The 19,506-nt window shown below is 39.6% G+C and overlaps 1 protein-coding gene across 13 annotated transcripts in view; it reads left to right on the top strand.

Moving 5' to 3' along the window:
* The first annotated feature begins 4,939 nt into the window (after positions 1-4,939).
* Positions 4,940-19,506, top strand: part of Fip1l1 (factor interacting with PAPOLA and CPSF1) — a 55,953-nt gene continuing 41,386 nt past the window's right edge. For 6 of the 13 annotated variants that reach the window (XM_090343591.1, XM_090343600.1, XM_090343597.1 and 3 more), the window contains exons 1-7: positions 4,941-5,237; positions 6,412-6,456; positions 6,556-6,595; positions 11,625-11,682; positions 13,339-13,442; positions 17,829-17,893; positions 19,371-19,478. In XM_090343591.1, coding sequence (XP_090199717.1) covers positions 5,153-5,237; positions 6,412-6,456; positions 6,556-6,595; positions 11,625-11,682; positions 13,339-13,442; positions 17,829-17,893; positions 19,371-19,478 — 505 coding nt within the window. In that variant the 5' untranslated portion in view covers positions 4,941-5,152. Of the gene's footprint in view, positions 5,238-6,411; positions 6,457-6,555; positions 6,596-11,624; positions 11,683-13,338; positions 13,443-17,828; positions 17,894-19,370; positions 19,479-19,506 lie in introns of all 13 variants that reach the window. The other 7 variants (XM_090343603.1, XM_090343602.1, XM_090343601.1 and 4 more) reach the window with 2 other exon arrangements.

Here is a 19,506-nt window from a genome sequence, read left to right as displayed (position 1 = left end):
GCTCTAGCCTTGAGAAAGTCCAAGGACAGTGCTCAGGCCCTGAGTTCAAGCCCTAGGACTTTCAAAGAAAAAGGAGAAAACCTTATTGGCAGTTTCATGTCTTCCTTGGATATGAACACATCACTGAAAGAACAGCCATTTTCTTCATCTAAACTTTGAGCAGCCAAAGAAGATAATAAAAATATCAAAGAAATGCAGTGTGTGATACTTTGTAGTTTATACATTATCACATGCATTATTGTACACAAGCCTCACAAATGTACCTACTGATCTATCTCTGCTTTCTCCATCTTCTTGTATCTAAAACTTCTCTCCCTCCCCCTCCCTCCCTCCCTCCCTCTCTCCCTCCCTCCCTCCCTCCCTCCCTCCCTCCTCCCTCCCTCCCTCCCTCCCTCCCTCCCTCCCTCCCTCCCTCCCTCCCTCCCTCCCTCCCTCCCTCCCTCCCTCCCTCTCTCTCTCTCTCTCTCTCTCTCTCTCTCTCTCTCTCTCTCTCTCTCTCTCTCTCTCTCTCTCTCTCTTGCCAGTCCTGGGCTTGAACTCAGGGCATGAGTACTTTCCTTGGGCTTTTTCCTCAAGGCTACAGTTCTGCCATTAAGCCACAGAACTACTTCCGGCTTTTTTATGTATGTGGTACCAAGGAATCAAACCCAGGTTTTCATGCATGCTAAGCAAGCATTCTACCACTAGACCAAACTCCCAGCCCCTCTAAAACTTCTTTAATGAAGACTTTTTGTTAGGATAAATTAGTTTTACAAGGAAGGGTTTCACTGTGGTATTTACATACATGGGACAATATACTCCAACAACCTCACTTCTTCTGTCACTCTCCCCTTCCCTTTGCTATTTGTTGTTTTATTTTGTTGTTAGTGGAGTAACAGAACTTTGCCCTGAAGCAAGTTGCTGTACCATTTGAGTCATGTGCCAGCTTATCCTACCACATCTAATTCTTGTTCCTAGAAGCTAGTTCTTTTCCATCCTTGCTATTACTCAGCTCAGCATCATCCTGGCCTGGACATTTCCTGGTGAGTGATGGTGCCTAATCTGGGTAATTTCCACCCCTCTCTCCCTCTAACTCAGGTTTCTTTCCAATAAATGCTAGTCCTGCCATTTTCTTGCTTAAAAGCTTCACCTGATCCCAGTTACCTACAGAGTACCCCCGACTCTTAAAGAAATCAAAATCTCAAATCAAATTGAGAAAACTGATTTATTAATATATTTCCAACCATGGCTGGCCTGTTTATGTACCTATAAAATGAAGTCACTACACTGAGTTCAGAATTCCTTCCTTCCATTTTTCTCAGCTAATATTGATAATCCATTAATTAAATATAATCACTGGGGCCAGGAATGTGGCTTAGTGGTAGAATGCTTGCCTAGCATGCATGAAGCCCTGGATTCCATTCCTCAGTACAATATAAACAGAAAAAAGCAAGAATTGGTGCTGTGGCTCAAGTAGTAGAGGGCTAACCTTGAGCACAGAGAGGCTCAGGAATAGAGCCTAGGCCCTGAGTTCAAGCTCCAGGACTGCCAATAAATACACACACACACACACACACACACACACACACAAACACACACACACACACACACACACACACACACACACACAATCACTGTGCCTCAAAGATGCAATGGCTAATGAAACATATTGCTTGATCTACAAAGGATTTACATCTGGAAAACCTCTCCCTTTCCAAAGTAATTCTTCTAATTACATCTTCCAGGTGAGGGTTTTCCTAACACTACTTCCCCTAACCTGTTTTCCTCACTTCCTGATAAACAGTTATTGGTTGAAATGTCTGCTAAGTACTTGACATATCACTGGATATTAACATACCAAAAAAAATAGAAAGAAATAACCAACTCTTAGGAGATGGATATATGGATATATGGCTTAGTTGGTAAAGCACTAGCCAATGAGCAGAATCAGCAAGAACTGAGCTTAAGTCCAATCTCAGACCTAAAAAAAAAAAAGAAAGAAAAAAAAAACATTATCATATCTGTTTTCCTAGATTGTGCACCAAATGCCTGCCTGAAATCTCCCAAACCTAGGAGGTAACAGATGTTCAATAAATGTTGTTGAATTATAATTTTCATACAATAATAATATATTCAGCCAATTTTAATAAACATTTACAACATCCAGATACTATCTTGGGCATTCAGGTTAGAAAGATAAATAAGCTATAGCCTAGCCCTCAAAAGAATCATAATGAAGTAAACAGACACCTACTGATGAAACAAAAATGTACAATAAAATGTTACAGAAGACTTTAAAAATACATAGTAGTTACAAAATAGCAGTTACAAAAATACATATTAGTTACAAAGTTGAAACAAATTGTAGTTGCATAAAACAAAAAGGAAGTGGTCAGAAGTTTCATAGAGAATGTGAGTTTTGAGATGTCATCAAAGAAACCCAGGTGTTTGCCAGTGGGAAGGATGGGGGCAGGGAGAGTATTTCTGGCAATGAAGGCAGGGAGTACAGCTTAGCAAAAGGCAAAATTGCAAAGAATGGCACGACCAGTTATCTGCAACTATAAGTGGGTTATTATGGCTTGACTGGATAGCAAGAAGAAAGGCTTGAGGGAAAAAAAATATAAGAAAGGAACCAGAAAAAGAAAGGATAGACTAGATCAGGCCATGTTCTTATTTTCCAAACTGGTAGCCAGTTTTGAACTGTTGAAGCAATTAGGAAAAAAAAAAACTTTCCAGATTAATATATGAAACATAATTTGAAATGGGCCTACATCAGACTACAAGCCTTCTAATTACACCTTTCCAGTGGGGTAATTGATGTGCAGCACCATGTTCAGCTTATTGATTGACACAGGATCTTCCTTACTTTTTCCCTGGACTTCCCTTGAGCCATAACCCTCCTACCTCTGCTCCCGTGTAGCTAAGGTTGCAACCAGCAGGCATGAGTGGCAGTACTGATGAATAGAAAGATTTGGAATATATTTTATAGGAAGAACCACCAGACCGCCACAATAGATTTGCATAAAAATGAGAGATGTGGATGATGTAAAAAAGACTTAAAGACACCTGCTGGCCTCTTTTGAACAAATGCATTGACATTTGAAACTTTACCTGAACTCTGCTCTCCTTCCAAAAGTATATATAAAATATTAGTCTAATATATCAAATTAATTGAGGAAAGAAAATGATTTTAGTGACACAGTGTTCCTGAAGCACCATGACCATACCAAATATATTTGTGAGTATTTTACTTCCATACAGTGGTTAATGAGTAGGACATCTTTTAAAAGTTCAACTCTTACAATTATATTCATCACTTAGTAATTTAAACATTTTAATCAAACAGTCTCTTTAAGTATTTCTTAGATATACTGAAATAGTAGTAGGAGTAGGAGTAGTTTGAAATGTGTTCTCATTATACAAATTGATAACTTGTAGGCTCCAGTGAGGAGGTTATAAAACAAATATCTCCTTTGCAGAGTAGGAAGATAAAGATAACTTTAAGGAAGTTAGAGACCAGGCAAGGAACTTCCTCTGGGAACAAGGAATGAAGAGACTTTTCTAAAGTAGTTATTAGTGATTTATGATCATCTCTACTTGTAGAAATCATTATTTTCAAGGCTAAGCTAAAAAGTTACCTCCAGCATATGAGTAATTCAGGTGTAATTCAGTTCTTTAGTTGAATTTTGGTAATATCTTGAAAGCCAAGTTCCATCCAGGTACTGAGAGAGAAAAAAAAAGCTACCATAGCAAAAAGTAGTGATTTTCCCATGGAAAAATCAAAGTTCAGTATAAACTTATTAAACAAGAGAGGCAGAAGAGTCTAAGCCTATGATACTACCAAGTAGTAAGTGAAAAGAACTACCCTCACCCTCGTTTTAAACCTTTTTCATTTTTTTCTTTCTGCAACATTGGAGTTTGAACTTGTACCCTAATGCTTGTTAGGCAGGCATCCTACCACTCCAGGCCATATTCCCAGCCTTTTTAAGTTATTTTTCGGATAACTTATTGTATGGGGTTTTTTTTTGCGGGGGGTGGGGGGGGTGGAGATAGGTCCTGGGGATTGAACTCAGGGCCTAGGCACTGTCTTTGAGGTTTCTTAAGGCTAGCGCTCTACTACTTGAGCTACAGCACCATTTCTGGCTTTTTTTGTGTGTGTATGTGGTACTGAGGAATTGAACCCAGGGCTTTGTGCATGCTAGGTGAGCATTCTACCACTAGGCCACGCTCCAGGCCCTTGTTTTTTGTTTGTTTGTTTTTGTTTTCTTTTCTTACTTTTGCCATTCTGAGGGCTTGAACTCAGGGCTTGGAGAAATATGTGTCTTGTTTGTGTATGTCTTGGGGCTTGAACTCGGCCTGGATGGCTATCCTTGACTTTTTGGTGGTTAATTGAACGTAAGAATCTCACAAACCTTCCTCCCAGTCTTACTTGACATCTAGATCTTTAGATCTCAGCCTCCTGAGTAAATTACAGGCGTAGGCCACTGGCACCGGGTGAAAAGCACTTTTATAAGTGTGCAAGAAATCACTGGGTTGTGCGTGTGCGTGTCTGTTTAAACAAGGAGGATGTATTATTCATCCAATAGTGGGTCTGTTGATTGGTGGAAAATTTTCGATTGAGACTAGATTATGGAAATAGGGGATTGACAGCCTTGATTCCAAATTAACTGTGCAACATGTGAAAAATACCACAAAGACTTTAGGAAGATTTGAAAGTTAAATAAAAGATAGACCGGAGGCAGCCAGCATCAAAGGCAGAAGAGAACAATGGTGGAGCAACAGGCATCCCAGGATACTAGGCTGGGGGAGGGGAACCCAAGCCCAAGCAGGACGCCAAGAAGCCAAGCAGGGAGGCAGAGCGGGATTCCGTCTGGGCGGGGCTAATAGTACTGCGCACGCGCACTCGGGTCCAAGTGGCTACCGCGGAAGTGAAGCCAGCTTAGAGACGCCGCGCCGCTGGGGTGCTGCTGCGCGTGCGCAGGCGGAACCAGCACCGGCGTCTTCCTCTTCGCCTTCTCTAGCGCTGCCTTCCCTGGATTTTGAGTCTCGCGCTTTCTTCGTTCGGTCTCCGCCGAGTTCGCTTCCTTCTCGTGTCCCGGGACAGCGAGGCTGGGGAAGGGGTTGGAAAGGGCTGTTGATCGCCGCCACCTTTTAACTTGTGCGTGGGGCGGCCATGTCGGCCGGCGAGGTCGAGCGCCTAGTATCGGAGCTGAGCGGCGGGACCGGAGGGGATGAGGAGGAAGAGTGGCTGTATGGCGGTACGGAACTTCCTGTCCCTGTCTCCCTCGGGGTGGTCTCAGGCCTCTCCCTCCCCAGCCGGCGTCCGGGCCTCCGGCGTCGCCGTGTCGGGCCTCTGGTAGGAGCCCGGGCCGGCCTACCCCAGGCCCGGCTCAGCGAGCGCGTCCTCCCGCCCGCGGCCTTCTGCTCCCCGCCCCCTCCCCCGTCGCCCCCTCCCCCATCGCCCCCTACCTTTCCGCGAGGTCCGCGGGCCAGGGTGCGCCTCGGCCAGCCTCCTGCCCTCCGCCGCCGCCGCCGAGCCCGTCTCTGGGCCACTGCTCCCCTTCTCTCCCCCCTCACCCCCCATCCCACCCCCGATCTTTCTTCTGGCCTTCTCTGTTGCTTCTGAGGTAGGCTTGGTGTGTCTCTTCTCATCTCCAGGGCCATAGCGTGCCCTTTGCTGACCCTTTCTTTCAGAAAGTCATTCTGTAATAATAGCAAAATAAAGTTAATGCTGTAAAACTAACGTCTTGTTTCTTGATGGTCAGTTTGTATGGAATGCACCTGCAAGGGTACCTCCTTGTCTGAAAGTCGTGCTTTAAAAGTAATTAATTAAAAGGCAGAGAGAGAGAGAGATGGAAAACATTATGGCCCATAAAGAAAACCCCGAATGTCTCCTGTATTAAGGTGAAGTTTTTCTTTTTTAAGAGACTTGCTTTTTAACAAACATCATAGATGTACCTCATGACCCTTAGGCCTATAGCTCTCAGTGTCATCTCATGTGTTTGTTTCCTCTAAATCTAATGCATCTTGTACTTGCTTCTTGAAGGGGATGGATTTGTTTGACGTCTGGTTTTCAATTCTCATAGTCATAATCCCTCCTGTCTCTTACATCAGATTTTGATCCTTGTTCCTTGCCTCCAACTTAAAAAGTCTTGATTGCTTAAGAATAAAAAAGTGCACAGTGGGCACCATGCAGCTCCTAGATGTAACTCTGATAAAATTGTATTTTTTTAAAAAACGCATTGTCTAATGGCTTTAGCATTAATATACTTCTCTGAAATATGAATGTATGGGTTTCTCTTGCACAGATCTGGATCTTTGGTGCCTCTTAAATCGAGCTTATTTTTAATAGTAAAGTCTGATTTTGTTTCCATGAAAGACTTAATCTTGTTAAATAATTATAAAGTGATCTAACTTTGGATATGCTTATAGGCCCATGGGACGTGCATGTGCACAGTGATTTGGCAAAGGACCTAGGTTAGTGCTTGTGATGATCACTTCAGATTTTCATAATACTGCTTTTTTCCCCCAGCTTGGTTTATTTACTTATTTACTTTATTTTATTTTGCTTGGTAGATGAAAATGAAGTTGAAAGGCCAGAAGAAGAAAATGCCAGGTTAGTGAAAATTCCTGTTGATGCTTGTGTAGATGTTATCAGTTGTGTGATACTGTCCATTATTTCATTACAATCATTGGCTTAGTTTCAACAGTTTAACTACAAGTTGGGGGATATTGAATCCCTTAGGGTTTATCCCTGATTACCTTTTCTTTTTTTCCCTAATTAATTACCTTTTCTATCCCATTTTCTAGGACAGAGTTTGAACTGCTTTTCAGTTTAGTAACTCTATAACTGAGCTCAGTAAAAGGGTATATAGCATAATCATTAACTACTGAGAAAAAGAATCCTGAAAAATACTACTTATGTAATTAATATTTTTATATTAGAATATACTTTTATAATTTCAGTATTTCATATCTGTTGAGTTGAGAGTAGACTAATTTGTTTCAAGGTTTTTTTGTTTTGTTTTTTTGTGCCAGTCCTGTGCTTGAGCTCAGGGCCTGAGCACCATCCTTGAACTTTTTTAAGGCTAGAGATTTACCACTTGAGCCTCAACACCACTTCCGGCTTTTTTCTGTGTATGTGATACCCGGGAATCGAACTCCGGTCTTCGTGCATGCCAGGCAAGCACTCTACCATTAGGTCAAACTTCTGCCAAATCAAGGTTGATTTTTGAAAGGTGAAAGTATTTACAAGATATATTCAGAGAACAATAACGAATGTACTCTGAAAATTTAGAGCCTACCAGGAACCTGTGGCTCATGCCTATAAGCTACTCAGGAGTCTGAGATCTGAGGATTGCAGTTCAAAGCCAGTCTGGGTACAAAAGCCTGTGAGTGAGACTTTTATCTCCAGTTGACCACCAGAAAACTGGAAGTGACGCTGCACCTCAAGTGGTATAGCCCTCCTCTTCAGCTGAAGAGTTCAGGAACCAGGCCCCAGGCCCAGAGTTCAAGCAAGTCCCTCCACCAAAAAATATAAATAAAAAATGTAGAACTCATGCATACTCAAACATATAAGAAATATTTAAATGTATAAAGTAGAGGAAGAGCTATTTCATAACTGGTAGGATATGGAAAAATTGTAATTGTCATAGGTTGTTGATAGGATTGTAAATGCTGTAGCTGCTTTTAGAACTGTCTAGCAGCTTTCTGAAATGGTTAAGCATCTAATTCAGCAAAGAAGTGAAAATGTATACCTCTGTGAAAAAATAGCAGCATTATTTGTCACAGTCAGAAAGTGGAAATAACCAATGTACTCATCAACTGACAAAAGTATTTATTTTATTTTTCTTTGGTTGGTCATGGGACTTGAACTCTGGGCCTGGGTGCTATCTCTGAGCTCTTTAGCTCAAGGCTTCTGCCCTGCCACTTGAGCCACACTGACACTTCGGGTTTTCTGGTGGTTAATTGGATGAAGGAGTCTTACAGAGTTTCCTATGGGGCTGGCTTTGAAGCTTAATCCTCAGATCTCAGCGTCCTGAGTAGCTAGGATTACAGGCATGAGCCACTGGTGCCCGGCTCCAAAGAAGTATTTATATGTTGTATATAATAAAGATGAACCTTGAAAACATGGTAAGTAAAAGAAGACAAGTCACAAAGGAGGATATGTTGTATAATTCTATTATATAAAAGTGTCCAGAACAAACAAATCTATAGACAAAAAGTATAGTGTTTTGGGAAACAAAGTAAAATGGAAGGTGAGTAACTGTTAATACATACAAGATTTCTTTTGGCCTCCATGTGCATGTTTTAGAATTAGGATGATTGTATTTAGACTCAATTGTACCCTTTAAATAGATAGATATGAATTAGGTTTCATAAAGGCTATTACAGCAACAAATGGTTGGAGGGAAAAAGTAAGAACTGGAAGTAGCTCAGGAAGTGTCTGAATTGGTAATGTTGTTCCAGAATGTATATCCCCCAGTGCTTTTTCCCCCTCTCGTATCATCTGGAATTTACTCATTTTGTTTTGAAATTTATATATTCTGTTTAGTTCCAAATCCTAATTTAACCACAAAATTGAGATTGGGGTGTAGTAAAAATGATTAAGTATTTCTTCCTACTCATTTCTTCAATTAGACTAGAAGCTAGTTGATTAGAATGCAGTGTTTTGATTGTAGTGCACTATTTTATGAGTTAATCTTTATGCCATTACTTTTGTTTCTACTACTGTTAGCTACACTTTTGTTTACCAGTACATAACTTGATAAAATTTACTAGATATAATCATCCCACCTTCTTTATATTTCTTATTAAAACTTCATTTCATTGGGCACTGGTGGCTCACACCTGTAATCCTAGCAACTCACAGGGCTGAAATCTTAAGATCATGGTTCACAGCCAGCCCAAGCAAGAAATTTCTTGAGATTCTTATCTCTAATTAACCACCCAAAAGTTGGAAGAGAAGCTCCTGCTCAGGTGTAGATTACTAACCTTGAGCACAAAAGCTCAGGAACAACCCTTGGAGCCAGAGTTCACACCACAGGACTGTCATTTAAAAAAAAAAAAAGAAACAAAAAACTTATTTGGAAAGCTATTATGTTTATCTCATGGAGAGAAAATGTTTGTTTTCTGGGCCTCTCTTTAGGTTTTTTATTTGTTGGTTTTTTTTTTTTTTTTGCCAATCCTGGGGCTTGAACTCAGCCCCTGAGCACTGTCCTTGGGTTTTCTCAAGGCTAGCACTCCATCACTTGAGCCACAGCAACACTTCAGCTTTTTCTGTGTATGTACCAAGGAATAGAACCTAGGTCTTCATGCATCCTAGTCAAGCACCTGCTATTAGGCTAAATTCCCGGCCCTCTCCTCAGTTTTCTTGTTCATAGCTGGCACTCTACTACTTGAAATATGCGTCTAGTCCAGCTTTTTGCTGGTTATTTTTAGACTTTTTTGCTCGATCTGATTTTTTTTTTTTTTTTTTTTGCCAGTCCTGGGCTTGAGCTCAGGGACTGAGCACTGTCCTTGGACTTTCTCAAGGCTAGAGCTCTATCACTTGAGCCTCAGCACCACTTCTGGCTTTTTTCTATGTATGTGGTACCGAGGAATCGAACCCAGGTCTTCATGCATGCTAGTCAAACATTTTAACCACTAGGCCAAACTCCCGGCCCTCGATCTGATTTTGAACCACAAAAAAGTTTCAGCCTTTTCCTAGGATCAGCTAAGATTACAGGTGTGAGTCGCCAGTGCCTGACTATTTCTGACATTGTAATGATGATGGAGAATTAAAAGTTCTAAAAGGATAGATCTTTTGGGGAAAGAAGTTTGGCAGTCTTTGAGTATTTGGCTTATTAGGTTTTGCAGTATCCTACGTAGGTCCTTGCTGTTGGAATTGTACCCAGCATTGTGATCTGGTCTGTTCATTCCTGAATTTTCCATGATCCTTAACCAACTACACTGTTTCCAATTCTGTCATGTTTTATCTGTCCAGGTTTTGGTTTATACATTGTATATTCTGTGAAATATAAAAGGCAGTCAGAGGTATAATACCAGAACAAATGTGCATACATACACACTTAGAAAACAAATGTAACTTTTTTTTAGCTACCTACAAGTTCACTTAAATAGGATACTGAAAGAATTATTGTTGAACATTTGTTTTCTTGAGTTAAACCTTAGAATTAAAAAAAAAAGTTCTCATTTTCTCTCCTTTGCTTTTTTTGTGGATGGTGTTCTAAAATGCTGCTATAAATATTAAATTGACTTACATAAAGCTGCTTGACAAAAGTAAAGTTTAGGAGAGAATAGTAGAAATTTAGAAAAAGATATTTGGACTATATGAACATATAAGCATTTCTTTTAGACATGCTACTTGAATTCTGTGAGACTTGAGCCAAATGTTTTTTTTTTTTTGTTTTTTGTGTGTGGGTCATGGGGCTTGAATTTGGCCTGGGTGCTGTCCCTGAGCTCTTCAGCTCAAGGCTATTTCCCTACCCTTTGAGCCAAGCCCACTTCCCATTTTCTAGAGGTTAATTGGAGATCAGTCTCAGGTCCTTTTGTGCCCAGGCTGGCTTTGAACCTTGATCCTCAGATCTCAGCCTCCTGAGTAGCTAGGATTACGGGCATGAGTATGCTTTATAAAAGTTTTAAAGTCAATCCACATTAGGCTTGCTAATTTGGTTTGAAACCCAGTAGACTAGAAAACTCTGCATGACTTCCATATCCAGTTAATTGGTGAAATATCAGGCTGGAAGTTTGGTGCAAGTCAAGAAGGCAAGCCACGGGCCGGGAGTTTGGCCTAGTGGTTAAAGTGCTTGCCTAGCATGCATGAAGACCCGGGTTCGATTCCTCGGTACCACATACATAGAAAAAAGTTGGAAGTGGTGCTGAGGCGCAAGTGGTAGAGCTCTAGCCTTGAGAAAGTCCAAGGACAGTGCTCAGGCCCTGAGCTCAAGCCCAGGACTGGCAAAAAAAAAAAAAAAAAAGAAGGCAAGCCATATAAACTTGATACCTTGAGTTAAAATCCTGGTACTGGCAGATTAAAAGTCTTAAAGTATATACTAATACCAAATCGCAATTCATAAACAAATTGGGGTTCATTTCAATTCTGCTTTCTAATGTGTTTTATTTATTTATACTGTTCTTGTGATACTGGGGATTAAACCCAGGGTCTGATGCATTCTAGACAAAAACTAAACTGCAAAGATATACTTTTTTCTTTTTCTTTGTTTTTCATTTTTTTCCATTGTGGGCCTTGAACTTTCTGCCTGGGCTCTGTCCCCTGAACTCTTTAGCTTAGGGCTAGCGCTCTACCACTGAGCCACAGTGCCACTTCCTGTTTTCTGTTAGTTAATTGCAAATAAGTCTAGTCTTTCATCCCCAGCTGGCTTTGAATTGTAATCCTTAGATCTCAGCTGCCTGAGTAGCAAGAATTACAGGTGTGAGCCCTCAGCACCTGACTTACTTCTTTTTCTAAGGTTGAGTACTTGTTTTATGTAAAATGATAGGAATAGCAAGGAATAGATCAGACAGATTTTACCACCAGTAGGATAATTTTGGAAAACCTTACTAGTTGTAGTTTAATATCTGTATAATCTACTTGTAGTTTGAAAAACAGTATATGACTTGTGTACTTATTTTTGCATTTGTAGTGCTAATCCTCCATCTGGAATTGAAGATGAAGCCACTGAAAATGGTGTACCAAAACCGGTAACATACACATAAATCTTTGAAGCCCAATGACTTTCCTGTTTAAAATCTTTATCAGTAACTTCATAATGTATTTAAAAGTAAAATCACAAGTTAACATACCTCCAGTACCCTATTTTCTGGCCCTTTACATCTATCTCATCTGGTGCCATCAAAAGGACTAAGGATTTAGGAAAAGAAACTCAAGAGGAAAATAGAGCATGTGCAAAGGGTTGATATTTATTGTTTTCAAATAATTGAGTGATTGTAGATCAACTGAGTATACCACAAACGAGCTTGATATTCAGAGCAAGTACTGAATCTCACAACTTAAATGTGAATGTTAGTAGTTTTTAGCAATTCCTTTTTAATATGGTAGTCTGTGACTATCAAATTGGGAGATCCTCTAATATGTATATTTTAATTTTGTAAAAAGAGGGCAGTGTACGAGCCGGGAGTTTGGCCTAGTGGTAGAGGGCTCGCCAAGCATGCACGAAGGCCCAGGTTCAATTTCTCGGTACCACATACATAGAAAAAAAAGCTGGAAGTGGTGCTGTGGCTCAAGCGGTAGAGCTCTAGCTTTGAGAAAAGTCCAAGGACAGTGTTCAGGCCCTGAGTTCAAGCCCCTCGACTGGCTAAAAAAAAAGGGTAGTATATTTTTCTACATTGGAAAGCATTCTTGTCTAGTTGATGTGGGGCTTCTTTTTTTTTTTTTTTTTTTTGCTAGTCATGGGGCTTGAGCTCAGGGCCTGAGCACTGTCCTTGGACTTCTCTCAAGGCTAGAACTCTACCACTTGAGCGACAGCACCACTTCTAGCTTTTTTCTGTGTATGTGGTACCAAGGAATCGAACCCGGGTCTTCGTGCATGCTAGGCAAGCACTCTACTACTAGGCCAAACTCCCGGCTAGTTGATGTACTTTTTAAAAACTATTGTAACTAAACTCATAGCCTTTTGAAGGCATAATAAAATCTTCCTAAATAGCTCTATTTTATTTTGAAGAGCTAGAAGTTATTCCCTCTACCATTTGCAGAGCTGCGTTTGGGTATAAGTGAATGCTAGGAGTAATCAAGCTGCTCTGTTAACTGTACTTTTTAATATTGACTCTGAATGTTATGGTTGCTTGACTCATTGTTTCCAAGAATTTCACAATTAATTATCTATATACCTTAGATCTATTTTGCAAGATGGCAATTTCCGTAGTGATTACAAATAGAATTTAAATAAATTGATTAGGTTCCCCCCCTAATAATGCCAGAAAAGTTCTATTTTTATAGTCCTATTTAGTATGTAGAAGATTAAAATTATAAGTAGAAATATGAAGCAACTTTAGGAGCTTTGTAACTTTTTTCTCTTAAAACTGCTTCCAAGCTGGGCACCAATGGCTTGTACCAGTAATCCTATCTACTGAAGAGGCAGAGATCTGAGGATTGTAGTTCAAAGACAGCCCAAGCAGGAAAGTCCTCATCTCCAATTAACCACTCAAAAATCAGAATTGGAGCTGTGGCTCAAGTGGTAGAACACTAGCCTTGAGCACACAGAAGCTTAGGGATAAGGCCTAGGTTTTGAGTTCAAACCCCACAACCACAAGATCTTAAACATATCTTAAAACATAGGATAACTTCAGTTATTAATATGAAATATTGAATGTATTTTATAAATGTCTATATTGATATAGAAAGTGACCGAGACTGAAGATGATAGTGATAGTGATAGTGATGATGATGAAGATGATGTTCATGTCACCATAGGAGACATTAAAACAGGAGCACCACAGTATGGGTAAGTTATTTTCAAGTAACACCATTAAAGTCATGTAGCAAAAATTACATGCTTTTGTCAGATGGTCAGATTTTCCATGATTAATTTCAGTGTTTCAGTGTGTGTGTGTATGTATGTGCATGTATGTGCATGCATGCACTCCAGTTGTGGGACTTGAACTCAGTGCCTAGATGCTGTCCCTGAGCTTTTTTGCTCAAGGCTAGAGCTATACTTTTCACTTCGGTGGTTAGTTGGAGACAGAAATGTCATGGACTTTCCTTTGGCTTTGAACTACAGTGCTCATATCAACTTCCTGAGTACCTGGGTTTATAGGTGTGAGCCATCAGCACTCATAATTACAGGCATGGACCACATATACCACGATTTTGGTGATTTTACATTTTTTAGATAAAGGTGATACAAAAGAACATTTGTTAAAGTTGCTCCAGAAAGATAATTATTTCCTATAGCTAGTTAATTAGTTAGGCACCTGGGAACAACAGGTTTTGAAATTTACATATAAACTATTTTAGAAGAATTCTAAAATTATTGACTATAAAATTTTTGACTGAAATTGGAAAGCCTTAAATAGCAATTTGCATCTGTATTTGGTTTTTTTTTTTCTTTGTTATTTATGCATCTTTAGTATTTTGTTTTTCTCTAGAAAAATTGTATAAAAAAATGAGGAAGGGTCACTGTTCAAAAAGAAATGTACTGAGCTGGGAGTTTGGCCTAGTGGTAGAGTGCTTGCCAAGCATGCACGAAGAGCCAGGTTCGATTCTTTGGTACCACATACATAGAAGAAAGCCAGAAGTGGTGCTGAGACTCAAGTAGTAGAGTTCTAGCTTTGAGAAAGTCCAAGAACAGTGCTCAGGCCTTAAGCTAAAGCCCAGGACTGGCAAAAAAAAAAAAAAAAAAGAAAGAAAGAAATGTACTCATTACTTGACTTATGATACTGTAGCCCTTCTGTCTATCACCTTTACCAAAAAAAAAAAAAAAAATCAAATGTATGCCTTTATACTCCTCACATCTTGTGTGTTGTCCCTGAGCTCTGCAGCTCAAGGCTATCACCGCCCTACCCCTTGAGCCTCAGGGCCATTTCCGGTTTTCTGGTAATTGTAGATAAGAGTCTCTTGGTCTTTAGTGCCTGGGCTGGCTTTGAACCTTGATCCTTAGATCTCAGCCTCCTGAGTAGCGAGGATTACAGGTATAAGTCACTGCAACCAACTCTCATAAGGCCGACTAATGTGTTGACCTGAAGTTATATTTTCGTTTTTTTTTTTTTTTACCAGTCCCAGGGCTTGAACTCAGTGCCTGGGCACTGTTCTTGGACACCTTTTTTGTTCAGTGCTAGTGCTCTGCCACTTGAGCCACACTACCACTTTGGCTTTTTCTGAGCATCTGGTACCAGGCAATTGAACCCAGGGCTTCATGTATGCTAGGTGAGCACTCTGCCACTAGGCTACGCTCCTGGCCCCTGAAGTTATTTTCTATGACTGGACCAAGTTAATGGACTGTCATCAAGTCATTGAATTATCTTTGACTCCTATTCCAATCTTAAGGATTGGAAGGGATTACAATGAAGCACCGGTTTTCATTTTGTTATTAAATTACTACATTTTGTTATTAAAAATTTATTTTCCAAGTTGGTGGTATAATGTGTTTACTAAAGCTTGTGTATTGGATGGGTAAAACAGCTACATTCATGACATATAGTTTATTAAGCAACCTTATTTGGCATCAGCTAGCATTTACATAGTGTTCGGTGTTTTATTTCTATAGTGGAACTGTTTTTTGAAAAGCATTTGTTTCAGGAAGCTTAAAGGTAACTCATGTATTATAGCCATCTTCACATTGTAATGACTATCCATGCAATTTTAGTGACTTTTTAGTAAGTAGAGTAGAAAAGAAATGAATTACTCATGTTGACAGTAGATATTGTGTAGTCCAGGATTGCCTCAAACCTCTCAATTGTTGAGTCATATGTCACATCATTGTAGACTATGCCTCTATGTCTTGCTCAATACTAGCAATTCTTTTTTTTTTTTTTGCCAGTCCTAGGGTTTGAACTCAGGGCCAAGGCACTGTCCTTGGGCTTTCTCAAGGCTAATGCTCTATCACTTGAGCCATAGCACCACTTCCGGCTTTTTCTGTGTATGTGGTACTGAGGAATTGAATCCAGGGTTTTTGTGCATGCTAGGCAATCAACTCTACTACTAGGATACATTCCCAGCCCTTTAAAAATTTTTTTTTTATTTAAGAATTTATTAACATTGATTTTTACATCATATTTCAAATGACGTGTTTAACAAACAAGTATTCAAGAAGGGAATCTCTATATACAATCACAGGCTCTTAATTTTTAGAGCATAATTAAAATTATTAAGGGTTTGTAAAATTGTATTATAATGGGGCCGGGAGTTTGGCCTAGTGGTAGAGTGCTTGCCTTACATTGCATGAAGACCCAGTTTCGATTCCTTGGTACCACATACATAGAAAAAAGCCGGAAATGGTGCCAAGGCTCAAGTAGTAGAGCTCTAGCTTGAGAAAGTCCAAGGACAGTGCTCAGCCCCTGAGCTCAAGCCCAGGACTGGCAAAAAAAAAAAAAAAAAAAAAATTGTATTATAAGCCAGGCGCTGGTGGCTCATGCCTATAATCCTTGCTACTCAGAAGATTGAGATCTGAGGATCACAGTTCAAAGCCATCCTGAGCACAAAGGTCCATGAGACGCTTATCTCCAATTAACCACCAGAAAACCAGAAGTGGGCACTGTGGCTCAAGTGATAGAGTGCTAGCCTTGAACTGAATTGCTCAGGGACAATGCTGAAGCCCAGAATTCAAGCCCTGTTACCGAGGTGATCTACAGTGGGGTTACAGTTACATAAGTCAGATAAAGAGTACATTTCTTTTTGGACTATGTACTTGTTCTATCCAGTTTTTCCTTCCTATCCCAAAGATCTAGAATTCTTATGTGGTCTCATTTTCACTTGAGAAAGTAAATAATATTGGGTTCATAATGTGGAACTAGTAGGTCTTTTCTGCTAGTAAGCCTCGACCACTGGCATTGTGTAATCATTACAAATATAGTAGATACTGTTCTGTCAAATTATTTATCTTTGTAGGTATAGGACAATGTAAAGCAAAAGGTGATTTAAAAGTAAAAAATAATAAACTTGTCTGGTGCAGTGGCTCTCGCCTGTAATATTAGTTACTCCGGAGGCTGAGGTCTGAGGATCGTGGTTCAAAGCTAGCCCAGACACAAAAGCCTTGACACTCTTTACCTCCAGTTAAGAACCAAAAAAGGCTGAAGTGGAACTGTAGCTCAAGTGGTAGAGTGTTAGCCTTGAGCAGAAAGCTCAGGGACAGTGCCTAGTCCCTGAGTTCAAGCCCCAGGAACAGTACTAAATAAACAAGCAAACCTAACCATGTTTTGGGGAGTTCATTGTAAAATGTAAGACTTCCATAGTACTTAACTTTATTTTTCTTCTAATTTTTCAGTTTTATGAATTATAGTTGTGCTTTATATATGGTTTTTGCCTTTGTTCATGGAAATTAAGGAATCAGTATAAAGCAATTGAGTGTATGTAGGAGAAGGTAAAACAAATCTATTTGGCACCTTTGAAGTTTCTTTGCAAAAACCTAAATATATGGAATCTAGCACCTAAGGTATCTTGACTTGAGGAAGCATTGGGGGGAGGGGGGTTCTGAAAATAGAGAATATCAACTTGCTTTAACTTAGCTAAGCTTCTGTACACCCAATGAATATGAAGTGATGACTTATAGTTCGAATACAGAGTTAAGGCAGAATGAGGAATGGAAAAGTATCTATAGGAAGTGAAGAAATATATTTATTTGAATACTGACAGTTAAATTATTATAGTTTTTCTCTTATTATGGCAATCCCTTAACAAGGCAGTTTATAGTCAACTCTTAATTTCTGTATACTTGCAGACTAGAACTTTTGTACCTCATATTGTATATAGATACACCTGAGCTGCTTTTACTGTGTTGACCTTTGATCGGTAGAAATGTAAGCATCATGAAGATAGGAGTGAAACTTGTATAACTTCTTGTTCTCCTTGCTTAGCTTAGAACAGAATGGAGAGCGTTTATTCTTGACAAGATTGCTGTATAACAAATTACTATATGGTGAGGAAATAAAACAAGTGTATGTGCTATTCTTATAAAGTTTGTTAAAATGGGATATCAAGTTAGCAAGGTGACTTGATATGGAAGTAAGACTAGTTTTACTTCTTAAGCAAGTGACAGATCTTTAAAATCAGTATAAAATCGAAAATCTGTGCATTAGTGTTAGTTTTCCCATTTACTGTGTGGCTATTTAATAAATTGACTATTCCTGTTTTATATTCCTTATCTTTCTCAGGATAATATTTATTTTGTTTTTAGGAGTTACGGTACAGCACCTGTAAATCTTAATATTAAAACGGGGGGAAGAGTTTATGGAACTACAGGTAAGAGATTGGTATTTGTATTACATCAGTACGAAACAGATACATATCTTGACTAGATCATAATATTAAATAGCTCTTTCAGTGAGCAGCGTTTGACCACATATCACAGATGTTGACAAAGTTTTTCTGTAAATGGCTAGGTAGTAAATATTGTATGCTGTTAGCTATAGTTTTTTGTGGTTTATTTGATGGGCACTGGGTAAAGTCAGGGCTATGAGTTTACTAGGCATATACTCTACTGCTTGAACCACGCCTTCGGCCCTTTTTTTTATTTTGTTTTTTTGTTTTTGTTGGTTGTGAGACTTTCACACTCAGGCTAACATTAAACTACAATCCCCAGATCTCAGCTCCTGAGTAGCTAGAGTCACTGGCACTTGGCCTAGCCCTTTTTATTCTAAGCTTTTTCCAGGGCAGGCATAGACCATGATCTTCCTGTTTATATTTCTTAGTATAGTCCTGCCATAGATGGGATAATAGGTGTGCCCTAGTTTTTCTATGGAGAGTATGTGGTATGAAGAGGAGTGTCTCATGAATGTTTTTCCTTTGGTTGGCCTGGAGGTCTCTCAGCCTCCTGTGTAGCTAGGAAGACAGATGTTCCATTGTGATTGAGATTAAAGGGGAAGAGGGAAGGCCACACAAACTTTTTTTTTTTTTTTTTTTTTTCCAGTCCTAGGGCTTTAACTTGGGGCTTGGGCACTGACTGTCCTTGGGTTTTTTCCTCAAGGCTAGAACCCTACCCCCTTGAGCCATAGCACCACTTCTGGCTTTTTCTCTGTATGTGGTACCAAGGAATTGTGCATGCAAGGCAAGCACTCTACCACTAGGCTAAACTGGCCACCGCACAGTTTTTGCCTAGGCTGTTTTCATTCTGCTATCTTCCCAATTGATTTCAGCGTTCTAAGTAACTAGAATTACAAGTATGAACCAGACACCTGGCCATATTTTTTTTTCCTTATTTTACAACTTTGTTTGTGGGTCATGGGTATTGTTCCTGAGTTATTCAGCTCAAGCTACTGCCCTACCCTTGACCCAAGCCTCACTTCCTGTTTTCTAGAAGTTAAGAGTCTCAGGTCCTTTTGTACCCAGACTGGCTTTGAACCTAGATCCTCACATCTTAGCCTCCTGAGTAGCTAGGATTGCAGGCGTGAGCCACCGGGCACCCCGGCTTATTTTAGAACTCTTTAAAATGTAAACTTCACTCACTCAGACTGTATCAAAAGTTTTAAAAATGGAAGTTAGCAACTTCCTGCTGTATAGTAATCTTTTCCTCCTTCATAGCAGTAAGTCCCTACTCTTTCTGTGCAGTTCATCATAAAGTTACACCAGGAAATTTGACTTTACCTACTTTTATTTATGGTAAACATTAATGCTTTGTTTAAAATGGTTGCCAGTTTTGGTGTCTGGAATAGTAAACTGATGGTGTCTGCCATGTTTTTATTATCTGACTCCTTTACCATTTTGTATTTCTATAAAATAGGAACAAAAGTCAAAGGGGTAGATCTTGATGCACCTGGAAGTATTAATGGAGTTCCACTCTTGGAGGTAGATTTGGATTCTTTTGAAGATAAGCCATGGCGTAAACCTGGTAAGCTTATTGTAGATTTTATTACTTT

Source organism: Megascapheus bottae, chromosome 13 (genome assembly GCF_031878675.1).
Source record: "Megascapheus bottae isolate mThoBot1 chromosome 13, mThoBot2.hap1, whole genome shotgun sequence".
NCBI classification, from domain to species: Eukaryota; Metazoa; Chordata; class Mammalia; order Rodentia; family Geomyidae; genus Megascapheus; species Megascapheus bottae.
The sequence above is the reverse complement of the archived record's forward strand: the minus strand, read 5'-3'. Positions and strand labels throughout refer to the sequence as shown.